At 37.3% G+C, this 17,951-nt stretch overlaps 1 protein-coding gene across 1 annotated transcript; it reads right to left on the bottom strand.

Moving 5' to 3' along the window:
• Nucleotides 1-1,244: 1,244 nt before the first annotated feature.
• fbxl4 (F-box and leucine-rich repeat protein 4) lies at nucleotides 1,245-14,579 on the bottom strand. The gene is made up of 8 exons (XM_051865608.1): nucleotides 14,418-14,579; nucleotides 12,236-12,862; nucleotides 9,825-10,161; nucleotides 8,974-9,218; nucleotides 8,667-8,880; nucleotides 5,194-5,265; nucleotides 4,310-4,622; nucleotides 1,245-2,577 (listed from the first exon to the last, which is right to left on the bottom strand). The coding sequence occupies exons 2-8, from the start codon at nucleotides 12,739-12,741 to the stop codon at nucleotides 2,414-2,416; spliced, it is 1,851 nt and encodes a 616-aa protein (XP_051721568.1). The 5' UTR covers nucleotides 12,742-12,862; nucleotides 14,418-14,579; the 3' UTR covers nucleotides 1,245-2,413.
• Nucleotides 14,580-17,951: the final 3,372 nt, after the last annotated feature.

Raw genomic sequence — 17,951 nt, 5'->3', positions numbered from 1 at the left:
GGATCCAATGTGAGACATTACGTCGTCTTTGTAATATCTTTTATAATTTCGTCATGACTAAAGATGGTGAACTGGGGTGCTCTTATGTGAGTCTTCCGTGGTGCTTTGCCTGGAAGTGTATCGTGCAAATTTTAATCTCTTTACCATTCTGAGAATAAAGTCAAGGCATTTTTCCATAATATCGACAATTTACAGCTAGACTAGTTTTTAAAAGTTTCAAAGTGATAAAATTTTCTCAATTTTTGAGAAAACAACATGTTTTAAGTCTAGAATTGATATTAAAACCGTAATTGTGTAAAAGCTTATCCTTATCCTCTAGTGCCACCTAGTGAGATTTTTCTAGGACACCTAAAGCAACATTGATTAAACGTAACAACAGCAGCACATGGCGATTTGTAGCTCAACATTCCGGGGTTTTCTTCGATGTTAGTTTACACAGTTTTTACTGAGCTAGTTTTTCTGAGGTGTTAGACAAAGAAAAAACACGAACACTTGAAATTGTATTTTGAATCCAATATTTTAAATATCCACTAGTTTATCTTTCGTCTGCACCACAAAAAATTCACATATTTCAATTTTCGAATGTTTTCATTTTATAAATGTTTTATAAATGTTTTCATTTTTAAGTTTTCTTTTTTTTCTTTTATTTAAAATTGCTTACTAAAACATCAGGAATCAAGCATGCACTTGTAAAGCCTTAATATGATTCCTCAAACTAGTTTGTGTTATTAAATGATGAAACAGAGAAAAGGTCAAATGCATATTGATGCTTAAGCTATGTAACAGGAGTGCAGTGGCACTTCTAAATTACAGGGTCCAAAGGCAGAGGCAGACAGTGTTGTTATGCTTTGTACTGTTGATCTATTTACAGGGGTGTAGTGACAGTTTTCTTCGTGTACTGACTAGCAATAGTTGTATAGAAATCAAGAAATCGTTTAATCTAATTAACTGCATCCCTCCAGGTCCTCAGGGCACATTAGAGCTCCTCAGTCCATCATTAAAGCAGACATAAACAATTCATTACATCACTGTTAGTCCAATGAGACTATCACTGCCAGATGCAATATTAAACGCCGCTAAAAGTTTTTTACTTTCAGTTTAACCAAACTATTGAATCTTACTGGTGGAGATGGTATATACCAACCACATGCCAAACATAATCTAAGATTTAGCACTAGTAATAAGATCAATTATTTTATAATCACAGAATCACATTTTCAAATGGAAAAAAAAAGAACACAAAATATTAAGCCTCACTTTATTGAACCAAGACCTCATGAGTGTCACTCTCAGATCTGAAATGATGCTAAAAGCCTCCTGCTTCTTACAAACATCACAAATTTAATACATTATCCAAAATGACAACATTACTTCACTGTAGCTAGTGTATAATTAAACATAAATACAATCTACAAATCAAACATTAGGTTGCTTCAAATTAACTTTAGAGTTTGTTTACAGAGTGTGCTTATTATACTGCTAGGAAAGTACAGGTAAGTCAAATTGAAAGAACAATTTTTTAAAAAAATATGGCACTTAAAAAAAAACTTTTACCAAAAGCACTAACAATTTGTCCTTATCCTTGTTTTGACTTAAGTAATTGTACACCTTTAAAGAAAATACAGTACATTGCCATCTGTGTTTTTCAAAATTAAAGTGTATTTAAAAAGAAAAACCCTTTGGTTTAGGGTGATTTTGGCAAATCGCAATTTAGCATAGCACAATACAGACGACCAGCAAATGTACAAAGCACTTCTCTCTTTAAACCTAAGGCACAAGGATATGTCATCTAACGGTTAGCATGCGCCTGTGTAAAAGGAAACGTCAAGTTTTGCAATAGAGAAAAGCTTATGTTTTGGTATTTGCCCTATTGTGTACATACAAATGCATAACAGGATTGACTCAAGACATGGGCAAAGTTTCACACAAACTAGGTATTGCCACAAAAGATTTCTGTGCCCACGATTCAAGTCAATGTGGCCCTGAATTTATAATCAATCAATCAATAAATAATCATAGTACACCATGTTACTATTTCACAATATTCAACAGCGATTCAACAACATTTAACAATGCAAATAAAACATTGGTACTGATACACTTGAATAAGTGTGTTTAAAACAAAACCCCTCGGCTGTAGTACAGAATACTACAAACGTCTCTCTCTAAAGACAAAAATAAAACCCTGAGATTAAGATCAAAAACTGAGGTCTGATGAAATGTGTGAGATTCAATACAAGGTGAGACTCTTCAAGCTGAGAGAGTGTGAAACATCCATAACATCTTCCAAGTGGCAGTTCACAGCTCTGTGCAGTTCAAGGCAGCAAGTTCACAGCACCAGAATGCGCCACCTTCTCCCAAGAATATTAAAGTTCGTCCCATAAAGCTGCTCCTGCTCAGGACCCATTGAGTTTTACTGAGTGAAACTCTTCTTGATGGACACATTCGGGAAAAGGCCACTGATCTCCTGGACGAAGCGAGAGTCGACCTGCGAGCAGAAGGACACGTCCAACAGCTTTAGCTGAGGACAACTCTGCAGTAATTTCCGCAGAGATGCAGAGCTCACCATTCGTGTGCCTAAGAAAGCACAAAGAAAAGTTAGTAAGGGTTAGTTCACCCAAAAATGAAAATCCCATGATTTACTCATCCTAGGTGTACATGACAATCTTCTTTCAGACGAACACAATCGCCCAATTTTGAAGCGAAAAGAAAAGTGCATCCATCTATCGTACAAGTACTCCACAAGGCTCAGGGGGGTTAATAAATGAAGCGAATCAATGGGTTTTTGTAAAAAAAAAAAAAAAAAATCCATATTTAAAAATTTTATCAACTACAGTAACTAGCTTCTGGGAGACGGCCGTATGCATCGATTTATGGTGGAAGAGTAACCTCTGACTCGACGCATGACGTAATGACAAACGCAGAAACATAGTATAGAGCAAAACAAAACACCAGTCACAAATTAGAAGCCTAAAATGAGAAATTTTAAAGAAAAATGTCTGAGGATTTTGATATAAGAGAAGCGGAACTTGAGTTTGTTGCACAGCCCTATTTGTTTAAACCGCGAGAGGCGTCTAATAAGCTTACGCTACTCCTACATCCTATGTCATACATCTCATCGCGGGTTACTCTTGTGGATATTTTTTCTTACAAAAACCCATTGCTCTGCTTCAGAACGCCTTTGTTAACCCCCCAGAGCCGTGTGGAGTACTTTTACGATGGATGGATGGATGGATGGGTGGATGCACTTTTTTTGGCTTCAAAATCAGGCCCCCCATTCACTGCCATTATATAGCTAGGAAGACCCAATATTTTTTAAATACATCTCCAATTGTGTTAAAAGAAAAAAGTCATATACACCTTGGATGGCTTGAGGATGAGTAAATCATGGGGTATTTTTCATTTTTTGATTGTTGAAATGATTGTTGTGTCATCATTTATTAGATTTTTTCTCTTTTTTTGAAAGAAATCATTACTTTTATTCAGCAAGGGTACATTAAATGTAAATTTATTTATTAAATGTAAAAGATATTTAATTTGGAATAAAATGTATCATCCCAGTCGTTGACAACCACATAAACATTTACCGCGCTATCTAGATAGTACGCTTGCTGACGATTCTGGACTTTCTGTCAGATACAGGCTATTTTCACTGTGTATAAAACATGCAATATGCTTCAAATGGTTATTCATATATGTAAATATACACTTCTTTAGACAAGGTGATGTAGCTGTTGTGAAAGAAACTAATAAATAATACCAGTCACAGCAGCAATCCTTCTCCTTTCCACCACGTTTAAAGTCTATGGCATGCCCATGGAATTTAGGTATAAAAATTATCCATTAATAACAAAATGATTTCCAGTAATAAATAAGACTTGAGAAGGCGCTCAATGTCCAATTACCAACTAGGAAACTCGTATTTACAGTATTTCCGATAGCACATGAGGGCAGCATTAATAACATTTTAAAATATATTAAAATAGAAAACACTGATTTTAAACTGTAATAATATTTAAAAAATATTACTGGTTTTACTGTATGTTTGGTCAAATAAATGCAGCCTTGGTGAACATAAGAGATTTCTTTCAAACTTTCAATCTTAACAACCCCAAACGTTTGAATGGTGGTGTATATTCAAGAATGTTTTTGTCCATATAACTAACATCATACCCAATTGACTTTCATTGTATGGACAAAAAAAAAACCCACAGAAATATATATATATATTTTTTTTTAAATATCTTCTTTTGTGTTCCAAAAAACAGAACATTTAAAACAAAACAAAAAAAAAAAACACTCATCTCACCCAGAATATCAAGGTGCTCCAGAGCGCTGCAGTTAGCGGCTAGCTCCTCCAGGTCAGAGTCACACACGGTGCGGTTGGCGGTGAGGAAGAGCTTGCGTAGGCGGGGCAAGCTGCGGGCCAAGTGCTGGAAGCAGCCGGAGCTGCTCTGAATCGTGGAGCACCAACCCAGGTCCAGCTCCTCCAGGAGCCTACAGCCCGAAACCAGCTCTGCCAGTCCACGCTCGCTCAGGTTCCTGCAGCGCCACAGGTCGAGGGAGCGTAGAGAACGGCAGCGTGTGCTCAGCATGCTCGCCACCACATCATAGTCCTCAATCTGTGATGAAAACACCATGTAGCCATAATGAAGAACTCAATGATATCTGAATATCTCTAAGCTATTCTATGAGCTCCATATGAAGACACACAACCAGACAAGCCAATGTTCCTGTAGCTGAAATGGAACAGAGGCTGAATACTGATTTGCATACTTCATAACAAATATGAAAAGTAGGGTAAATTATGATAACTTAGGCCACTTTTTGACAGTGAGATGGCTGTCAATGAAAAAACATGTTCATCAACCAGTACTGGGACATATATAACATCATAAAATTGCACTCTGATGCAACTAATCTTGTGTAGCAGGGGTTGTGGGCAATAATATCATATCATAATAAAAAAAAAAAAAAAAAAAAAAAAAAAACAGGTCCTGTGGATACACCATTTTCAATGTATTCTAATTATTATTTGGGATACACAACTTAATCTTGCATACTGTATAGTATGGATAGTATGTGGCATTTAAATTTTGATTTAAAATTGGCTTTAAAATTTATTTCAAGTTAAACATGGTTAAACACAGTCATGTAAACAAACTACATATTTCATCTGTCCTGTAGACTCACCATGACGCAGCTTCCCAGGTTAAGGTGCCTGAGCTCTGGGCAGAATGTGAGAATGCTCAACATGGCTGCTTGCTGCATGTGGAAAGAAATAAAACAGGGAAAACAGTGACGATTAACACACAGCACTAACGAGAGAATCACATAACCTCCTATTCAGATGCCAGTGGAGTAAAAAGAAGACAAAAGAACGCATATTTGATGACCACAATTTTAACTCCACTATTCGATATTCTTCCAAATGGATGTGTCAAAATAAAACTATTACAGTATATGACCTCACGGTCTGGCGCACATGGCTAACACTCACATCTGAGATATAGTGATGTTTCACAGAAAAAAAACCTTTAGTGTCATGCGAGCATCACTAAGATAATACAGCCATTGTTTTCATTATTGTTTTGGTTTTAAAAAAACTCACGTGAATTGAAACTCAAACAGCTGAAGATTGATGGTATTGTGTGAGTTAGTGGACAAATGTTCTGTGTATATTTCCATTGTTATTTACAATATTAGGTTCCCTACAGAAGACATTTTATTTCCAGTGACGGTGACAAAGAGGTGCGTTTGCTACAGACGCCTGTGTGTTCGTGTGTATGTTTATATGCAGTCACCATCACTACAGAAAAGCTACAGAAACATTATACCTGTTGGCAGAGGCACCCATAAACCTACAAATGCTGATTCACAGTTAACCACACACAGAGGGATGGGACGACCCTAGTTTAATGGCATGCTTGGACCTGCACCGGCATGTAGCACTTATATAAAGGTGCTAATGCACCTTTTGCACTTACAAGACCTGATGCAGTATAATTAGAAGGACAGGTAACTGTAACAGCTTAAAAGAGGCTGGCATAATCATGTTTTCTTCTTAAAATCCCAAGATAACTTGCCTTTTAATGATGCAGTATAAACAATAAACAAAGGTGATGCATGATAAAGCAGACAACTTTTGGGGGAACACAAAATTTCATGGATCAGTAATTAACAATTTCAGCTTTGATGTTAAAAACCTTCATTATTACCACCCAAAACTATTGCTTTAATCATGGATACAGTCATAAACATGTGATTCAGGAAATACAGCAAACATCACAGAACATTACCAAAAAAAAAGAAAAAGAAATTGTGGAGTACACAGTGAGGTACAACACACAATGCTCTAATCTGAATGGAATTGAGCAGGGGGACATTTTGTGTGTATTTATGTGGGCTGTACTGCTGCAGGAAAACAAATGGTTGTGATTGGCTGCTCCTCACAATGGCCCCTCCCACAAATGATAACACTCAAATCAACTTCGCTCACTAGTCTTTAGCTGGAAAACAAATTGCTAACAAGATTGTTTTTGGATTGCTGATAGTGAATCTTGTTTAAAGTCGGCATGAAACAGAAGTTGCAATGGTCTTTCCTTCCTTATTGTTACGTATATCTAAGTGAAACGGCTTCTCAAACAACAAAAAATGTAGGGTGTTGTGTTGTCAAAAATATTGATCCTTCAATATGTATCAATACTGAAATATCTGATTTCAATAACCCTTTTCTACAGTATCGATACATCGATACCAGTGTTGGGTGTAACGCGTTACTGTAATTAAATTACTTATCCACTGAAAAAGTAAATTAAGGGATTACTGTTCATTTTTAGGTAATTTAATTACAGTTACTTATAATGTACTTGCATTACATACTGTAAATTAGTTCAACAATTCTGTATAAATCAATATTGAATTTAAAATCTAAATTTATCGTCTGAAGGTAAAAGTGAACGCTGCCTCTTTAAAATCGTTAGCTAGTGCAGTTGCGCTTGAGTTTGCAACTTCGCACCAATTGGCTGCGTAGTCGCTGTCTGAAGGTGTCGGCTGAAGCGAGTGGCTGTTTTTGCCGAATGGAAATATCCCAATTACTTCACTTTTTGACACAGGTAGGCAAGAACATTACGGTAAAATGTAAGCTATGTCCTAGGGAGAAACAACTGCGCACGCTCTCTGAGAGACGGTCTTCAGTCAGTGCGTTCTCAACCAAAGCGCACACACATAGCTGCCTCTCGCAAATGTCAGATTTTCGCGGTTTATTACACATAAACGTTCAAATACACATCAGTTATGTCAAAATGCCCGTCTTGGCGTATATTCGCGTTGGTTATGTGAATGTGAACAGCATGTGTAACAGCATATTGTCTCCATCCATTAGTGACAGCAGTCTACTGTCTACTATTGGCTGTCTGTATTATAAATGATAACCAAACAACAAAAGAAAAGCTTTAATAAGGATTAATCTATATTTAATTTATACAGTTATGACTATGCAGAGTTATTTTATATTTGATTATTCAATTTCTGTGGTATTTTTACTTAATACTATTAGACCTACCTGAAAAAATATATAGCATTGTTTTTGTTTTGTTTTTTGTACAGTATCTAAGTATTTTTACCGTGGTATCGACTTTGGTATCGAGTATCATGCACTTTTGGTGGTATCAGTACCAACTACTAGATTTTTTGTTTTGTGACATCCTTATTTGTTACTACAAAATTTTAAGTATTATAGTATGTTTTAATAAAGCTAAAATGTTTTAAAAAGCTATAAAAGGCTAAACTATTCCATGTTTGACTCATATTTAAATTATTAAGAGAGTTTCCTTTCCATTGTCTATCCGGTCAAGGCTTATAGGGATTTTAAGAAGTAATTAGTAATGAGTTGAATTACTTATTGAGTAATTAAATTACTTTTCAGACAGAGTAATTAGAAAAGTATTTTAAATACAACATTGATGATGTAATTAGTAATTAATTACTTTTTTGAAGTAACTTACCCAACACTGATCGATACCAGCTGCGCATTCTCGCTCGCTCTTCTCTCTGACGCCGAATTGACAGTTTGACACATACTCGCCTCCCCTCACTCACTTGTCTTATTTGCTCAGGTTGTTGATGTTACAGGTCCTGAATTTCAGCGCAGGGTTGCGGGTATTGCACATAATTTTACTCATTCCCGCAGGTTTCGTGCTCACACCAATAGCACGTCCACTTATCATATCAAATGTTTTCTAAATTCCAGTATCATGACAACACTAGTAGGGCGGGACTTAATTTTGTCCATCAGGATTTGATTGGGTCGTTTGATTGTTGTCATTTGCTAATGCTGTGATGTCATGTGAGTGACAGGTTGCCCCGCCCTCATGCCAGTAACACTTATAATTGATAATGCAATATTTCATAAAAAAACAAGAATTGTCCATTTTGATTTCATGGTGACCTTTAATGCTATGTTGAAAAAGGAATGGATGCAAAAGTACACAGACCGAAAGTTTGGTGAGTGTTTTGAATTTGAAAATTTGAATGTAAATATGTGAATTATAAATTAAAAATACAAAAAATTCACAGTTTCGTTTTGATCAAGCTATAATTTAGTGTATACCAGATGCTTTTCCCGAGAAAATCAGTAATTATCATTTTCTCAGTCTTGCTCTCACCTCAACTTTAGTGCGGTACAGCACGAGCCTGCGTAGATTAGCGAGTTTGGCGATGTGATTGAAGGCCTGAGGTTGCAGACGGTCACAGGAAGCCAAATTGAGCTCCCGGAGGCACGGACACGTCTGGGCGATCACTTCTAAACACGCTTCAGTCAGGAAATGACAGCACGACAGCTCCAAACACACCAGACTCACCCCACAGGCCTTCATAAAGCTTGAGGAAAAAAGACAGCGATGGAGTGACTATTGCGCACATTTAGTAGATCAAAATATTTTAAATATCTGGATCAGAGACTCTCGCCGTTACCTGCAGAAACCAGTGGCCGTCACGGCTCCACGGTTGCCCGTCCAGGACATGTTAAGTCTCTGCAGGAGGGTGCAGCGGCTCTGCAGGTGGCATAGAGAGGCATCTGTGAGCCGGGCCCAGTACGGCTGCAGGCTGAGCTGGATGTACTGCAGCGGGTCACAGCAGTGCTTGTGAAAGAGCTTGCAGCTCTGAGCCAATCGGCACAGGTCCGGAACCGGCAGGTGACTCACGATCAGCTGGATTAGCTGCAGTGACAAAAGCAAACAGTTACCAAAACACAGCATGCTAAATATTCTTGTTGTGCATCAAAATAGTCACTTGTAAAGACAGAGATACTAAGATTACTCTCAAGACATTTGTGGAGGCACTGATTATGTTTTTGGTGCGCTGTTGGGAAGAGTGAACAATAGTATGAGTGTGAAGCAAGATATCAGTTAGCAGATAATAGCCAGATTTTGTTTCTGAAGCACAATCGTGTTTTCTGTAACAAGACTGTGTCAGTGGTTTGGACAGGAGATCTGAGCTGTGTGCAGTTAATGAGGGGTTACGAATTGGAAAGGTATTTTTAAATTACAATAAAGGGTCTCTAATTATCTGAAAATGACTGCAGAAGACCTACTGCAACCACACAAGTCGGGACTTGAGGGGCTAGACCGAATCCCAGCTATTTTTCTTCAATATCTGTCTGGTACGTAGAAGATTTCAACACTCTGTGGTCCAGCTTGTGTTGTTATCCACAGTCTTTGAAAACCTTCTTTGTTACCTACCCTACATACTATTTACTATACATTCCTAAACTCTAAATCTCACAGGCATCATGTGTAATTACAGTGAAAGTTTCCAATGCTAACCTCATAAGGGAGTCTATCAAAGTAGCCGTTCCCCAGGTTGTGCCTGTTTTCTCCACCTGACCTGCAGCACAGGCCTCCTGCATCACTGATCTCCTCTTCGCTGTCACTCAGATCATTGATGTCGATGACAGGGATCTTATAGAGGGCCAGAATGGGTCTCTCCCGAACGCCTCGCAGTATCACTGCGTCCAGCTCTGTGTAGTATTCCAACAGGGAGCAGTTCACCTCCAGACGCAGCAGGTTGGTGGCAAAACTGATCTGCCTGATGCTGGGGGAGAACTGGCGAGCTTGAGGGGTCAGAGCTTTGTTGGGCTTGCCGGCCCACAGAACCTCCCACCTGCAAATAAATACAACAACATGGCTCATACTCAAAACACAACCCATACTTGAAACACAAACAGCATCCAGCTCTGTAAAACAATCTGTGATATTGTTATTCAGTTACTAAATGATGAGATCGATGCATGATTGAAATCTGAAATTTGGTCAAAATTTGGTACAATTCACAATTACAATCAAAATTGTGACCCTGAACCACGAAACCAGTCATAAGTCGCACGGGTATATTTGTAGCAATAGCCAACAATACATTGTAGGGGTTAAAATTATCGATTTTTCTTTTATGCCAAAAAATCATTAGGATATTAAGTAAAGATCATGTTCCATGAAGATATTTTGTAAATGTCCTACTGTAAAAATATCAAAATATATTTTTGGGAGTGGATATGCATTGCTAAGGACTTCATTTGGACAACTTTAAAGGCGATTTTCTCAATATTTAGATTTTTTTGCACCCTCAGATTCCAGATCTTCAAATAGTTGTATCTCGGCCAAATATTGTCCTATCCTAACAAACCATACATCAATAGAAAGCTTGTTTATTCAGATGATGATAAATCTAAAAAAAAATTGACCCTTATGACAGGTTTTGTGGTCCAGGGTCAAAAATGTTAAAAAAATAAATAAATAAATAAAAATGCATGACTGCAGATTTGGCTGAAAAGGTTTACTAAAATGGTCTACTTAAAATAAGTACAAAGTTTTGTTAACAAAATAACATTTTTTTTAGTAAATATACAATTAAGGCATTATTTTCTAAACATTTTATTTATTTCATTTCATTTATATTTAATGAGTCCTTGTTACAATGTATTTACATGTCCAGAGTAATGTAAATTAACAACATGTACTTATTATAAGGTTAATGAGTTGCTTCTAACTATGCATAATTTACTGCTGCTATTATTATAGTAAGTAGATACATGTAACATATGTGTATATATATATATATATATATATATATATATATATATGTTACATGTATCTACTTATTAGTGCTGTCAATAGATTCACATTTTTTTTTTAATCGTGACTAATCACATACTTAGCATGAAATTTATCATACATCATTTATCTTGTTTAACATGTTTATTTTGTCATCATTTGCTATATACAGCAAAGTAAACGATCAGATTGAAGGGTGATTCTCACCAAACTGTATTTTCTGCAAGCTTTTTTTCAAGGTAAATTTAGGTGTCTTTCCAAAAAAAGACACTTGAAGACTCCAAAAGGACACCTATCAACCAAATGATACAAGGAGTACATATAATTCATAAATGTATGCACACCAAAGCACACATGAAAAACAAACATTACAGAACAAAACTTTTCAGATGTTTACGTTTTAGACATGTCAAACTGCGATACTGAACAGGACCACATGGAGATGCCAAAAAAAGGCCTTGACCTGACTGCATATACCTACTTACAGTACACAGATCTATTCAGAATTACTAAACACAGCCACATACACATGACAGATAAAATATTATCCTGAATGTGTGTGGAAACACGTGAACGTACGTCTGTGCATAAATACAATGTGCGAACAGTGCGTCGAGAGAGCACATACACGGTTTGTTTGCGCATCAAACGTATGACTCCTGTCCGTCACTGCAATCATCTTTACCTTGATTACAATCCGCATCCATCAAAACTTTACTAGCGAGAAGCTGGTTTGCTTTATCCAGCCGAGAAACTTAGTTTGCATATCATCTGGCCATACAGCGGTGGGTTATATTGGTGATTAAATTGCATAGTCAAGGAACTGAATATTTATTACAATATTGTGCATTAATGACTTATTAAAATAAGCAAAAAGACATTAACATTTAATGAGTCTGAAATATATCTGGACAAGCTTTATAAGTAAAAGGTGAATTATGTAGCTAAGAGGCTTTTACCAAGTAGGTAATTATTTATTAGACATTTTATCCACAGCATCTTACAGTACAGTAACAACCCAGGGCTAAATGCCAGTGGTAACAGCTTATGGGTCACACCTTGTGGGATTAAAACTTAGAACCTTTTGATTACAAGTCCAAAACTTTAGCTCACACCAAACATTTTACCTGACATCAGCCGGTGGGTTCTGGGAGAAAGGGTTGAGTGAGCACGCTAGGATCTTGACAATGGCCCCGGGATGGTAGGTCTCCAGCACCTCCACAGCTGTGGGATAGACAGGCTCCTCGAAGGCCAGTTCCAGGAAGTCCTGGCTGTGAAAATTGGGCGGCGTACGACGGAACGGGAGAGCAGAGCTGGAGCACTGCTCCCACCAGCCTCCGTAAGTGCGGAACACGGCCGTCTGGGTGAAGTCTCCTGAGCTGGGATAAACGTTAGGCACTCCCGCCAGGTTCCACATGGTATAGGACATGCTGTTCTCACTGCCATAGTGAGAGCTGAAGTCCAGAACCTCCTTGCCATACTGCTCGACCTCCACGGTGACAGGCAGCGCTGAACGCTGTCCCAGCTCCACCGCCCGCCGGCTACCCAGCGCCTCGCTCCGCGTCCCGCTCCTGGAGCGCCGCCGCAGACAGATATAGTAAAACATGCTCAGAAGGGTTAGCATAGGAAACATGGAGCAGCAGGACTGGGTTTGAATCTGGAAGCACAGCCCTTGTCCCTTTCCTGCTCTGTAGTGTGATAGGCTCTACACAGCACAGGCTATAGGCCACTTATTTTGAAGCTGCATGCATGACCTGTGGGTTAGAGAGACAAACACACACACACACACACACACACACAAACAAACACAAACAAAATCACACAAGATTGTAAGAACCCTGAAATGTCAAAAGAGATCTGTAATTCAGAGGGTCTCATTCATGACACAAATTAAACAGAATTGTGTAATATTTGTAAAAACACTTTTACATGCAATGAAAATTTGAATGGATATAAGAATGGATTTATGAACAATATACAGAGATTAGTTCTGCTCATGTTCCATGAATGAGGCCAAATAAAAAAAAAAAATTGATCAAAATTAAGTTCATTACAACTGGATAGACTAGCGCTTAAAGGGATAGTTCACCCAAAAATGAAAATTCTGTCATCTGCTGAACACAAAAGAAGATATTTTGAAGAATGTCGGTAACCAAACAGTTGATGGTCCCCGCTGACTTCTATAGTATGGAAAAAAAATACAATGGAAAAAAATGCATACAGGTTTGGAACAACTTGAGGGTGAGTGAATGATGACAGAATTTTCATTTTGGGTGAACTATCCCTTTAAGTATCTTCTATGTTTTGAATACTAATGGAAATGTTCTGGTATAAATACAAGAACACAAGATAAATGCAATATAAATAGGCTAATACTAAAATAGCACTTGAACATCTGTTTGTAAGTGTATTTCTGTAAATGTTGTTTGGCTTTTTTTTTTTTTTTTTTTTTTTACAAGACAAGTTAGTAAAATTATTTTCTGAAAGTTTAATTTGCATGTGGCTCAGAATACTCATTTAATCAGAGGACAGGCATACAGCATAAATAATGTAGAAAATGTATCTCAAACTGTATTGCATAACTTCCTTGAGCAATCTAATTATTTGCATAAACCATGAAGTCCAACAGAGGAAACTTCCTGTAAAAGGTCCTCCTTATAAGAGATTCATATGAAATAATGACTTCTGACAGTTCCCCCCCATCCCCCCGTTAAGGCACCACAATGTGACATGCACAATATATTCTGGTGGTTGAAGCTAAAACAGCAAACTAACATCATGCTGTTTAATGCCAAAACAGTGAAAATAGTCTGCAGCAAAATAATATTCTATCAAACGATATACAATGTCTTCAAATGTATAAAACCAGACAATATGGTAAACTACTAAATATAGCAAGTTAAAGGGACAGTTTACCCTAAAACCTGTATTTAGTTTTCAAAATGAAATAATAATAATAATAATAATAATTTATTCAAATCACCATCATGTTGTTTTAAACCTGTATGTCTTTATTCTGTTGAACACAAAAGGGGAGAATGACAAAATGTTCGTTTTAGGGGTGAACTATTCCTTTAATGTTAGCCTGAAAGCTGTTGCTGATTGCTACCCGCTCTCTCATTACCAAATCTTTAGGTTTTAACCATATGTAGCTTTTTATATGATCGAAACGTTTAAAATGTAACCCGAAAAGAGGAACTGTTAGCGAGCTGAGCTATAGAGTTCATTAGGCTGGGTTATAAATCGGTTAAATAATAACGCAGGCTGTCATGCCACACCAAACTGACAGACTTAAAAACAATGACTTACAGAGGATGCAATGGTATGTTGGAGTGTTGTGCTGAGTGTGTTCTACGTTCTCGATCCATCTCTCACTTCAGCTGTCATTGCTTGCACATTCTTCACTGTTCACGCGGAATATAAACATCCGCTTCACCTCACCACAATGCATTGTGGGAAGTGGAGTTCTATCACACATCATCCCGCATTGTTGAATTAACGAAATCCTTTCTGGAGCTCGGCTGATTTGAATAACTAATCTACTTTATATTTTAAAGAACTACAGTTATGACCGAGAAATTGATAAATTGTTAGGCATGAGGCATGATTTTAACGTGCAGAGACAAATATGCTTTCTTAAATAGACTATAAAAACAGAAAATATCCTATTACACTGATAGCAACATGTCTTAAAACATTTGGTGTTTGATAGATTCTGTGGTAAACATTTTTATAGCTATTTTATAGTTATGTATATTTCAATCTCAGAAAGAGACATATAAACACGTGTTGCAGATAAAACCAGAAAGGAGAAGAATTAATGGCATTAATGGAAAGAATGTGTAGATGGAAATGTTAAAACTGTATATGCAGTATATTTGGTTCATCAGGTTACTTATTATTAATCTTGGATAAATACTTCCATTTTATTTCTGTTTATTACTGAAAGTTATTAATAAAAAATAAGCTTAGGGTGAATTCAGGTTGATTGGGACACTTTTTCCAAGTCATCTCAATGGCAAAAAGTATCCCAATCACCCTGAATTTACCCTATGTGATTTTTGCGATTTCATTTTTTGTAATAAATGCTCTCATTCGGTTCTAATTCTCTCATTATTATACTATGGCATGAGACAAAATCATTTAATGTGTCATTTGAATAATGATGACTGTAAAAAGTGATGGAAACCCTAATGAGTTGCCATCAATCTAAAGAATGTTGGTTTGATTAGTCTGGCTTGTCATAATTAACTTAAAATATTACCAAAAATAGTGATCAATATCAAATAAATCAAGTTATCAAATAAACACACACACAGACACACACAAATTATTGTGCCTAATCATGCCATACAAATTTTTCACGGACTAATGACTGTAAATGAGAATGTTTCCCTAAAAAAAAAGCTATTTAGTCTGATTTGTAGCCATAGATATAACCTTTGCCAAACAATTATATTAAAATTTAAAATATAAATATAATATTAGGCTATATATACATAATAATATATAAAATTATATATAAGCTACTGTATAGCTCCTCAACTGAAATGGCCATTGATGTGTCTTTAACTTCAAACTTTACAACAGAGAAGTACAAAGGAGTTATTTGTGTCTTATTGTCTAATTTTTGTCTTTAAAATAATTTTTGGTCAGTTTCTCACTTTTTCTATCACTCTGTTGCTCACTCCTTCTCTCATGTAACAAGCCATTGAGAAGAAAGACATTGTTTTGATGTTCTGAATAATACATTTGTCTGTTAGAATTGAATGAGAATGTGGCGATTGTGACATTTATTTCATCGTAAATGGCCACATTCCCTCATGACCTGTCCTGCTGGCCTCTCTGGCGGATAGAAGGCGCCGCACAGGCTTGGCTCCAAAGAATACGTGCCGCTGGCTGTCCATCATGGACAAGCGGTGGGCTCACAGAGGGAAACAGATGCATACGACCACGTCTTGGCTGGCATTTGCATCGATGAATGACTTGTCCAGTCAGTTTGTCTCATGGGTGAATTGAAGCCCCATTGTCACCACAAAGAGCACTGAGTCTCTATGGAAGCGTCACAAGGCAATCACAGGCCAAACTCTCATTAGGACTGGAGCTGTACGGCAGATAAAAAAGACAATTGATTTTGAATAACAGGTTTCTCTTCAATTGCCGCTTTATTTTACCCTGAAAAAGATGCTTTTTGTGCATTATGAATGTCTGATTTTCATAATTGTCACATCGATTTTTGAGGCCTGCCTGAAATTTATAGAGAATTGAAAACATTGTCCTTATTACATGGCTACTTAAATTAAATATATGAGAACATAAAATAGTTTTTGATGAGACTTTTATAATTGCCATATACATTTTTAATTTATATGAAAAAAAATTATTGCAAAATGGACTAATGACAATTAAAAAATGGTGGAGAAAATGATCTCTTACAGGCTCAAATACACAAGAACAAATCAGATGTTCAGTGAGAAAAACGAAGACAGCTACATGAGGAGGCTGATGGTTTGATGAGAGGAGAAGTTGGACGCATTTAGCTTTGATGGGAAAAAGGTGCATGAAAAGCAATGATTTGGAAGCTACCGAGAAGCAGTGGATCATTTAGAAAGGAATGAAAAAAGGGGGTTGTGGAAGGATTGACAGGAAGAACGGTCTGAACGACAAAGAGAAGGTTGACGGTGTTGAGTCTGTTGGCCTCCAGCGTGGACAGCTCCCTTGACTGACAGTGTGATCAGCTGTCAGCTCCTGCAGGCATCACCGACAGGCCTCCTGTCTTCTGTCAGGCCTCAGTTCCAGCCTGCTGTTCCATACACACCGCAAACACACACACACTCACACACCAAAGCCCTATTCTCCCTCCGACCCAGCTGTCAAAAAGAGCACAGCTAAATAATGAATCTGGCCATATTCCTTGAAGGAAAGGCAGAGGGGAGGGTAAGCGGGGAGAGAGAGAGGAGTTTGAGGATCCTCGAGGGAAAACCAAAAACAAACCTCAGTCCATTTAATCCCACTCTTCACAGTCACAGAGGAACAAGACAACAGCGTCAACAAAAATTCGGCTATCCTTCCATCAGCTGTCATAAATAAGACTTGCTATGACATTATCCTCTCTTTGTCGATCAAAGACCATACACACACAGGGAAGGAGGAGGAAAACAAACCAAGCTCCTTTTATAGATCCCTCAGAGATACAATGTTGGTCAAGAATTAGGCGCCTGATTTCTACGTTAATGTGCTTCTAATATAATGACAGGCTCTTTAATATTATGATCTTTGCAGCATTCTTTTAAAGTGGACCCTCTGTGAAGGGTTGGCAAAAATGTTAATGAAACTAATACCTCTGGAATAGCCTACTTATATAATTCACTCTTAAGACAGACTTTTGTCTTTTTTTCTTACAAAGTACGGTAACCATTTATAAATTATCTGGACCCTGTGGCCACAAGCATTATGTTGTTTGGATTTCACTGATGAGATTTTCTGAGCCATTTTTGGTGCGTAGGCACCTATTGTAATTGTTGGCGTTCTTATTATTCTTCTTCTTCAGTTTCCGCTATGGCCGCCCATAGAACCGCTTGTGGGAAAGTTATGAAATTTGGCACACTGACAGAGGACAGTCTGAACTGTCACCATAGCAAATTTGGAGTCTCTAACTCAATCCCTCTAGCACCACCAGCTGTTCAGATCTGTACTCACGTTTATGCTAATAACTTTTGAACCATAAGGGCTAAAAACAAAATTCTTTTTTCCTTGTCTTGGCTCAATACAATTCAAATGCAACCTATAATGTCATTTTCCATCATTGCATTTTTTCCACCATTTTGAATTATCTGGAAAAAA

This window comes from Ctenopharyngodon idella, chromosome 16, assembly GCF_019924925.1.
Source record: "Ctenopharyngodon idella isolate HZGC_01 chromosome 16, HZGC01, whole genome shotgun sequence".
Taxonomy (NCBI): Eukaryota; Metazoa; Chordata; class Actinopteri; order Cypriniformes; family Xenocyprididae; genus Ctenopharyngodon; species Ctenopharyngodon idella.
This window is presented reverse-complemented; position numbering and strand designations above follow the sequence as displayed.